A 10,898-nucleotide genomic window follows, 5' to 3' on the forward strand; every position below is an offset into this window, starting at 1 on the left:
GGGAAATCTCCCCATTGTGGGAGGGGCAGAGACACAAACTTCTGGGGGAAAACTCCCCATTGTACGAGGGGCAGAGACACAAACTTGGGGGGAAATCATTCAGAAAGTTGACTTTGGATTGAGTTTCTGTTTAAATGTTCCCATGTGTTGAGTGACTTTGTGAATCTGTTGAACTGGTTTTGTTGTTCTCAGTTACTGAAGGAAAATCCCAGCAGATGTGAGGAATCGGCTTTAATTGCATCACTTCCAGTGCTGGGCTCTGCATGTCTCTGCAGTGTTGGGGAAGTTGTGATGTTCTTTAATTATCCGCACATGATGTTTGTGAGATGTCAGATGAGGGGTGTAGAGGAAGCAGCCTGATTTATATGGACTCTAGAAGACAGTCTGAGGACAAGAAAATGGAAACCCTATAGAATATAATCATATAAAATGAATCTCTACACCCAGGAATAATATGTGATATAGCCGCCTGTCCTTAGGTGTTAGAACTATCTCTTCTTCTACAATTCCCCTTCATCCTGACCCTGACGCCCCTGCAATGAATGCAGCTTTTCAGCATTTAATGCTCATGCAGTGATGTGATGCATTTGGATGTGTTTTATTTTAATTTGGTGCAATTTGTGTACAACGATAATCTGTTTATCTGAAGGACTCTCTCCCGTACTCAGGACAGTTCTTCTATGCTGTTTTATACATGGGAGACTGTACTTTGCGCCATTGTACATAGTGTTCTCCCCAGTCCCTTTTAGCTGGGCGCACCACCCAACACTTTTCATTAACCAACTGGCTGGTTTTGTGTGGTTACTGAAACGTTAGGTCACATACAGGGGCTGCCACCTGCTTACAGCTTCTTCCAACCCAGCTTAAAAAATATTCTGGGGAGTATACTGAGTGCATATAGTGCCCAGGTGGGGCCCCAGGGAATGTTGTGTATCAGCTTTTAAGTAAAGTTGCTTTTAGGGTTCTGGAGCCGGCCAAGAAAGATTTAGGAGGGTTCCTTGGCCACCCCATCCAGGTCCGGGTAATAACTCATACTGTACCTGCACCTGTACCTATTTAAAGATTCAGCAGCAGACTGCAGGGAGCTCAGTGGTTTCCAATATTTGAAGGAAAGGAGCTCAAGAGGAAAACATGGCAAGTATCCATCAGATTTTTTTCAAGAAAAAGGGCACCCTATTGTATCCCACAGTATGTGTTCCAAGATCCCACCAGTGGAGATAGAATTCTAGGATCCAGTGGGTCAAACCCAAAATGTGACATCGTTCCCTAGCTGTCTGATAAGATTTTGCTTCCATTGACCATTGACTTTAACTTTTTATCATCAACCAAACGCTAAAATATCAGTTTGGATTGGACTCATCCTTCCATTGATTGCATTGATAACACTTGGCGTCCTTAAATACAGCTCAGCCCCACGGGGACACTGATTGCCTTGCATGCACGGAGTTGTTGCATGCACTGAGATCTGCAGCATGTGGTGCAGAGTATGGAAGGACCAGTGCATTGTGCAGTGGGCCTGGATCAGGGCTTGGCCCTGAGCTGGAAGCCTCTGGGGCCCCTAACTATTGTCCCCAAAGTCAAAGAAATCCCAAATTAGAACCCAGTCCCCACTGTTAGCAGCCCGTAGTCTGCCCCTTTCCTCCTCCTCTTTTCCGCCTACCTTGCCAGCAGTCATTTTTATATTCCTGAGAATATTTTATTCTGTGACACAATGAAGAGTAAACAGCCATTATGATGTCTGTATTGAATTCAGTGCTGTGCGTTCCCGGTGTATTAATAGCGCCGTCCCCCGGGGGCCACACTGAGGGTTTATGAAAACGTTCTGTCACATCTTTTGTCATATTGCTGTCATTGATGCAGAAAAAGATTTGTGTCACTGCAATCGCATTTACATTCATTGTGATGGAGGAGGTGTGAGTATTCCTCAGAGCGAATATATTGGAATTTTTACTGTTTTTTAATCCAATAAATATAAATGATCACATGTTTAATATGAAATGTTTGATGGAGATTTAGTACTATGATGTGAATAGCCTGTGAAGTTTATTCTGCTGCTCAGATCAGGAGGACCCCCTGCAACACCCCCCCCTTCACCGGTCAGATTATTTCTTGCCAAAATAAATTGGATTTCCATGTTGGGCCTGAACAGAGATCACATGGTGTACGTATGGCCACCTGCCAGCGAGAGGCGCTCCTTTCACATTACCAGCAATACAAATTCTGTTTGTCTCACTGAAGTCACATGAAATACGTTAGGCGGGTGAATTATGGGCGGAGCCTTCCTGTGAGGTCAATAGGGGTCAGCAAATCAAATTCCACTCACATGAGTTCCAATAATGGAATCAATTTCAATCCTTCTCTGTGTAGTTTGCATTCCATGTGAACATTCTGCTTCCTTCTCATCTGGGGTGCTCGGTCACCCTGATCTGTGATTGTCTTATCCTTATTATTATGCAGAATAATTATGAGGACATTCCCTCAAACATTCCCTGGTGGGAATCTTCCAGGTCCATGTGCAGTGTTCAACCCAGAACTGGGGGAAGAAATTAAAGGCGGGTGTCACCCCCTTAATTTTGATCCAACTCTCCAGTAACCACCCAAAAACAGCCAGGTGGTGACGGGGAGAACACTGATGTGTTGCAATAGCAGTAATTTATTCACCCCAGGGAATGTTTAAGGGAATGTCAAATACACTGCTTTATAAAGTGTGACCCCCCCATCATTATCAAAGGGCAACACTTAATAGTCAGGGATTGTAAAGCTATGCAAAGCTGTCCGAGACCGGGGACACACCGGAGTGAATGTCTGTGACCGGGGACACGCCGGAGGGAATGTCTGTGACCGGGGACACGCCGGAGAGGACGGACAAGGGCTCTTGCCTGCCCCCCAGTTCCATGTCTCCCCTCCTGCCTGCACATGCTCAGCACAGTCCTATGGACTTAGGTGTAGAGAAACCCCATGGAAGTCTACGGGTCACACAGGTGCAGGCAGGTAAGTCCTTTAAAGCAGAAACAACCGGTGAAACTTACCTTCTTGTTCACAAATATTTACCTACACCCGCCTCTCATTTCTCTTCCGTGGGTGTCGGAATCTTTAGCTTCTCCTTGCAGGGGGCGATGTCAGACAGAGAGGGGTCAAGGAGCGGTAATGGGGTCCTCTTCCACCCCTCCTTCCCTTGTGGGGTAATTACCAGTATCCTCAGGGCTACTAGCGGTCCCTCCTGCCTGCACATACTCAGCACAGCCCTGTAGACCTATGGAAGTGTAGAGAACCCCCATGGAAGTCTACGGGTCACACAGGGGGGAAGACTTGTGTAAGTACGTGAAAAAATTCAGGCAGGTAAGTCCTTTATAGCAGAAGCAACCGGTGAAACTTACCTGCCTGTTTACTTTGCCCGGTTGGACTGATTGCCCTGCAGGGGGCGATGTCAGACAGAGAAGGGTCAAGGAGCGGTAATGGGGTCCCCTTCCTCCCCTCCTTCCCTTGTGGGGTAATTACCAGTATCCAAAGGGCTACTGTCCGTCCCTCCTGCCTGCACGTACTCAGCACAGCCCTATAGACCTATGGAAGTGTAGAGAACCCCCATGGAATTCTACAGGGTCACACAGGGGGGAAGACTTGTGTAGGTAGGTGAAAAAATTCAGGCAGGTAAGTCCTTTATAGCAGAAGCAACCGGTGAAACTTACCTTCTTGTGACTGATTCGCATTCTCTGCTCTAGTTGCGTGACCTGGCAGATGCAGCGGGAGAAGGGAAGTGCTTGTAGTGTTTGCTCTGTTGTGGCCCCTGTGCCTGGCGCCTGAGGCCTGTTCTTCTGGAGGAGCGGTGCTGTCACTGCGCATTACAGGAAACATGCGCCGCTGTGTGCGGAGGACCAGAGCTAATCTGAGCCCAGAATTCTGTCCTCACTTGGTGGGATAAAACAAAGGTGTAAAGGGTTAATCCCAAAACTACTTCACTTCCTGTCGTCCATATGGGTGGAATTGTCTGCAGACAGCCCATGGCGTCACTAAAGGGGAACTCTGAGGTGTTTGTGGTCAGCACATGTTGTGATCTGGAAGTGGGATACCATTTTCACATTTTAATTGCTGCTTCAATTGCTGTTCCATATTTTAGTAATCATTTATGCTGCACTGAACGCTTTGAGTTGTCACCAGAACAGGAGGGGAAATCTTCCAATTGACATATTAGGGTTGGTGAGGGACTGTCAGCCTGTCCTTACATGAACTGCACAGACCCTCAGTCCTCAGATAGGGTCACACAGGGGGGAAGACTTGTGTAGGTAGGTGAAAAAATTCAGGCAGGTAAGTCCTTTATAGCAGAAGCAACCGGTGAAACTTACCTTCTTGTTCACAAATATTTACCTAAACTCGCCTCTCATTTCTCTTTCGTGGGTGTCGGAATCTTCAGCTTCTTTTTTCTGGTTTCGGGATCATCGGCCTTCCTGATTGGCCAGGTTGGATTGATAAAACCGCCCATGCGGTCCGTCTGGAGCCTGAATTAACAATTCTACCTGATTGCAATTTTTTATTTTAATTGTTAGGTTTAGGTAATCGATAAATAATGTACGGTGAATCTTCTTGCGCATAAACATATTCACTTTGAATGTCCCCAAGGAGAGTTTCCTTTTGATTTGGCCATGACAGGTGCTCCTATTACCATCCAGGAAAAGTAGATTCCTGGACTTCAGAAAGGGAAGGTGGGGGGTGGTGGGTGAGTGCCGTGCTTTATGCTTGGTTGGACTGATCGTCCTGCAGGGGGCGATGTCAGACAGAAGAGGGGTCATGGAGCGGCTATGGGGTCTTCAGGGACCCCGCAAGAAATGTTTCTCTCACTCCTGATTATCCTATCATTCATCAAAGGACACCGGTGTGTTTCCTGTGAGCACACAGGCTGGAATGAGCCATTATTATTGTTATATTCACCTACTGTGACTTTTAGTGTGACCTGCACACGTGTGACGCGTGTAGAGCGCAGTGCCGCCATAGAGCCCAAATCTCCGGTGATTGTTCACTCTGCCTATCCAGGGGAATGTATGGCACAGCTGTGGTCACATGACAAAATAATGCGACATCATCCAAAATAATGCGATCGCTGTAAGACCGGTGAAAATCCAAATTCATGTGGCTTATTTTATTTGTGTTATGTGTGTTTATTATTATACATTTATATAACTCTGACATATACTGCAGTGCTGTGCAGACATCACTGAGTCAGTCCTATCTGTCTCTGTACAGAGGAGCTGACACTCTAGTGTCCCCCCCCAGTCACACACTATTATTATACATTTATATAGCTCCGACATATACCGCAGTGCTGTACAGACATCACTGAGTCAGTCGTATCTGTCTCTGTACAGAGGAGCTGACACTCTAATGTCCCCTCAAAGTCACACACTAATATTATACATTTATATAGCTCTGACATATACCGCAGTGCTGTACAGAGAACACTGAGCATGTTGGGCTTTGGGGTGGCTATGTGCCGTTCTCTTTATTGGGAGGTGGTGAAAGTGATGTGAATGGGGGGCTACAAGCGCAGTAATGCGATGTGCAGCAGTGGTGGCACATGAGGAGAGGTCACATGATCTGCAGTGAACACGGCTGGTGATTTTATCTGTGTGCTGATTTTGCAGCGGAACATAAAAACAGATGAATATTGGTTTGTGCAGATCGATCAGTGACGACGCCGTCTTCCTTCTCCCATACTAAACTTGTTACGTCTGTGTTTTCCAGGTTAACGGAGCCTTCGGGATTCCTCACCGACGGACCAATCAACTACAAGTAAGTTTTTTAACCACTTTGGTTAAATGCATTGAAGTTAATGTAGAAAACAAAGTCAGGCTGCTGTTACATGTGCAATGAGCTTTAGGAGTCATAGAAACTCCTTTCACATATCCTGAATCTTTCCTTGTGCCAAAACAAAGATTGTCATTACATCCATCATTTTATATTTCTGTAAAAACAAAGTGACATGGAAATGAAATTAAAGTAACCATCAATATATTACGGAAAATGTCCCCTATCCAGGAAATAAATAAATTAGAAGCTCAGTAGAGTAAATTAAGCATTTTACCAAAATGACTGCGCTCCTCCCTTTTGATGGCTTTGGAGGATTAATAAAGAGATTCCTAAACCTTCCAGCTGCTGATCATGTAGCTGAGTATTTTATAACATTTTTCTGTATTATCTGACATTTATTTGCTCGGCTTATTGAGGAGGCACAGGTGTGAGTGGATGTGTCATGTGACTCCCTCACCTGTTCCTTGTCAGTCTCACCTGAGACCCCTTTACTGCTGAAGAAAATTGCTGGACAGGTACAGTGCTGAACTGCTCTGGGGAGAGAGAGATAGATGGAATATAGATACAGTAATTGGAATCTTTCTCCACTTTCCAAATCAGGGCACCCCCTCCTGCAGGCTTATTAATAATAAAAAGATGATACACAAGTGCCTTTTCCATACAAATATGTCACCCTTTGCATTATCCATTTTAATTCATACCTCATCACCTGGCCTGGTCCTCTGTAGTAGATGGTGAAGGAAGGATTTCTGTAGGAATTCTCTGTAGGTTCTGCACAGCAGCTGGAAGTCCTTGTAGAGAAGCCATAAGACATCATTTTGCAAGAATTAAAGCATGCAACTTTTCTATTTTGCAGTTTGAAAGTATTTGCAAGCTTTAGTTTTTACAGTGAATATGCGTCATATGCAACACAATGCATTTATATAGGTGCCACAGTGCATTGCTGGTCACAGGTTATTAAACCTCGTCCTGTGCTCCCTTGGATGGTGGTGGTCGAAGACAAAGCTCCCCCCTGTACCTTCCTGCCAATGACAATCCTGACAACAATCATGGGTGAAACTGTGACATCATATTCATCCTCTGCATGAAGTCTGAGTGGTTTTATATGCTTTTTATTATATATCCTTAGTTTATCATGGTTTGGGGCGGGGGTAGGCATGCATTTCTATGTGCTGTGGAATATCAGAACATGCTCTGCTGCATACAAAATAAACGCTGCACTATCTTTACCCAGAACAATGAAGCATGTTGGTGTGAATCAGTCACATTAGAAATAGAGGACGTATAGGGACGTATTGCTGAACTGCAGCAAAACTCATGTCAGTGCTTATGGTGTGAATGGGCGTCTGTAGGGAAAACTAACAGGTGAGCTGCATGCAGAACTAGTGAAGAACATTCTGGAGGCAGTGATTTCAGCCACATTAGTGTTTCATTTATTTAATTCTGTTATTTTTAGCAAGAACATTAGGGATACTTTGGATGTTATCTTATTTTTAAAGTAAACCTGGCACCTTCTAAATCAAGGAAAACTATTTACACTGTGCACAGGCTCTAGAGGTACACATGGCTTCATTTCGTCTGATCAGAACTCTAGGAAAGCCAATTTTCAGACTGTATACAAATTCTGATGATGCAGCCGGCCCTATTCTAAAGGCTAGGGAGGCTGCCTATTGGACTGTAGGGGCCATTTGTCAGGTATGGGAGCCGCAGGGTACATAGAACAGAACGGAATGTTTATTAATAAAGCAAAGAACATGAAGTGTAACCCTTCATCCTGAGCCAGTAATTGGAGTCTGCACAGATCTGTGTTTAGTCTGCAGAATTCATAGCCAGCTATGGAAGCGTCACTGTGACCGATAGCATCACCCAGTGGCCATTGTGTGTATCACACAGATGTGCAACAATGCTGCAATGTCTGCTGCCAATTTTGCATCTGCTTGATAGGATTCAGAGTCCCTCTGCTGCTTTGTGTCACCACAGCAATAATCTGCAAACCCCTCCAAGCCAGATATGAGTTATATTATGCAGGAGTGACAGCACCATTCTCTAAATATAAGAAGGGTATACAGGGTTGGAATGGTTTGTATTCAGCAGGAATATCTCTATCTCTGGGGTTATTTGGTATTATGTATAATTAGTTCTGTTGTATTCCAGTCTGACATTTCTCCTCCTATTGCCAGGTCCAGATTGTTCCCTGAACGTCCCCTCCACAGACTCATACTGGATTCTGCCCAACGTCAAACCCTTCAGCCCCTCGGTGGGCCGGGCATCACACAAGGCGGTCATGCATGGAAAGTTCATGTGGGTGATTGGCGGCTACTCCTTCAACTACAGCGCCTTCCAGATGGTACTGAAGTAAGTGACACTTTGAGGTAAGGGGTCCACTGGCCTGAGGGGCCCCGTGATGTAACCTGTCACTTAATATGAGGGTCCACTTGACCCAGATAGGCCAATCACTCTGTATGTGTCACACTTCAGAGAAATTAGGCACATGGATCCCCTCTCATAGTGAAGTTGGATTCCCCAATTCCTAAGTCCGAATTTGCCTTCAGCTCATGCCCATCTCTGTCTGACCTCCCGAGAAGCGCAGGATTGGCCGTGCTGTGTGATACCCCCTAGTCCCTAGCTTAGTGGTTTTCCTGTGCTGTTTTAAAGGATATTAAGAAGTGTATACCAAAGAGTGTCACCTTAGGGAAGCTGGAAAGGTCAGGTTTATAAAAGAAATAAAAAAGTCAATTAAAACACAAGGGAGTATATTAAAATTCATGTAAATATCATCCTAAGTATACAGATTCTGCCTGGCTGAAAACAATGTGTGCCAAAGACAAACCTGAGCATCAAACCACTGATAGAGAGAATAATAGAACCCAGAGCCTTGGGGGTCACCACTAGTGATTTGTCTCTGATCCACATGAACCCCATTTACAGGCGCACCCCGACAGCTCCAATCTCCAAGTGATAACTTGTTTAACCTTTTATGAGATTGTTCTGTGTAATCCTAACAAACGTCCTTTTCTTTTTTAATGAAGATCGGCCAAAGCACAATTCAGCACCCCCCCATCTTCCCGGTCCTATTTGTGTTATACATATACCATTGTATCATATTATTGTCGTACAGTTACATTGTTACTACAAATATAAAGCTTCCTCACAATATTGGTCCCCTATCAGTCCCAGGGAACATCTGATGAGGTTGGTTTAGGAGATCTGTTAAAAACCTCCAAATAATATTGGATGAATAATATTTGTACTAATTTGTTTTAAATCTGAACTTCCTAATTTCCCTACCTGGCTCCTTCCATTGATGCGGGTCTACTCCAGGTGGAATGACCCCTAATAGTGTGTGTGGGGTGGGGGCATGTTCCTGATCCTCACAACTTGCCCCCCAAATATCATGTGGATTTAAGGGTTGCTTATTAGAATCCCAAATCTATGCAGAAACTGTGCAATAACTACCCCCTGCACATTGCTATATATTACCCCTCTAAAGGGAAAAATAAATGAACAAGGAAACAAACCAACCCCAGAAAAATGACTTTTATATCAATAAAACACCCCATATACTTCCAATGTTTTAATGAATCTTTATTATTATTCCCATAAGTACCCCCAGTGTTGTAAATCCGTCAATCACAACAACAAATAATCACTGATATAAATTAACCAACAACCTTCCGCTGTGATTGACAATCTGCCGGCATCGGCATTGTTGTAGGATCTGTCGGCGGCTATTCAGGGGTTTTGTGAAATTCAATTTTTTTAAATTAAATCTTTGCATATGAAATAGAATCCAATATTTTGCATTTCTCTATGCACTTATATACCAAAAATAGGGTTTGTCTCCCTTCTTTACAGATTTCATATCATTCTTCTCTTTTAGTAGCACTAATGTTATACCTCGGCCTCATTCTGTCCATTTCTATACATTTCTCTCCCCGCTGCACTTTTATTTTCCTTATATTTTCTATAAACTGACTTATACCTACTTGGTTGTGCAATGAATCACCATAGCTTTCTTTTTTTTATAACCTAGTTACTGTCAGGAGGGAAGTGGATTTAGTGGAGCGAACTTACTTCTGTCATTTTACTTCCAGCTGTAACGCCAACATATACCATGACGCTGTATATTTGTACAGTCACAGACACAACATACATGCAGGAACGTCTGCATGAGGACGATCCCATTGGCTGTGTTTGATTCATGGTTGTGGATTATCACCCTATAGGAGCCCTCTGCCTATATGTGTGGATGGAGGGTATAGAATTGTAATATAAATGTTTGTCTCTGGCCTGCTTGGTAAATCTTTATTTTTCTCTCTCCAGGACGAGATCTACATGTATGGAGGGAAAATTGAGACCAGCGCCGGGAACGTCACTGATGAGCTTTGGGTGTTCAATATCTCCAGCCAATCATGGACAACGCGAACCCCCATGGTGCTGAATCACGGGCAGCACTACGCGGTGGAAGGTCACACGGCGCACATCGTGGAGCTGGACAGCCGGGAGGTGATCATGGTCATCATATTCGGATATTCTTCAGTCTACGGCTACATCAGCAACGTGCAGGAGTACCACCTACGTGAGTTCCCATCATCCTCTGTGTGGGGGTTGTAGTCAATATCTGGAGAAACTACACGTTAAAACACAAATTCAAGAAATGTTAAAAAAGGAACAGGTGTAGGTCGGAGGGGTGGGGGGTGCTGAGGGTTTTGGCATTCTACAAAAGTTTCCATTAGGAACAATGAGTCTCCGCTAAAAGCTCCCCTATCTATTATCATAATGGCGCTGCATTCACAGATCCCAAACTCATATCAGCAATTCATCACACTTAGCATAACAAATTGCTGCAACTTTTCATTTGCATTTCACAGGACTTGCTCAGAAAAAAAACTTTAGAGGAGTGATTTCCATTTCACATATCATCAGTCTACGGATTTTTTAAATATATTTAGTCCTGGTGATCCCGCCATGAAGATCCTCATTGAGGCTTTTTGTTCTACAGATGGAATGCTCATTATTGGTGTCCCAGTTCCACTTTTGTGTTGTTACATGACTTTCTATTAGATACTGCTAACCGGTGTCACTAGAGTGCATGTATA

The 10,898-nt window shown here is 44.2% G+C and overlaps 1 protein-coding gene across 1 annotated transcript in view; it reads left to right on the forward strand.

Annotated features, from left to right (window-relative positions):
- Positions 1-10,898, forward strand: part of ATRNL1 (attractin like 1) — a gene marked incomplete in the record, with an annotated part of 107,662 nt that overhangs the window by 18,208 nt on the left and 78,556 nt on the right. The window contains 3 exon segments of the mRNA XM_072424787.1: positions 5,734-5,781; positions 7,954-8,154; positions 10,077-10,378. Coding sequence (XP_072280888.1) covers positions 5,734-5,781; positions 7,954-8,154; positions 10,077-10,378 — 551 coding nt within the window.

Source organism: Pyxicephalus adspersus, chromosome 10 (assembly GCF_032062135.1).
Source record: "Pyxicephalus adspersus chromosome 10, UCB_Pads_2.0, whole genome shotgun sequence".
Classification (NCBI taxonomy): Eukaryota; Metazoa; Chordata; class Amphibia; order Anura; family Pyxicephalidae; genus Pyxicephalus; species Pyxicephalus adspersus.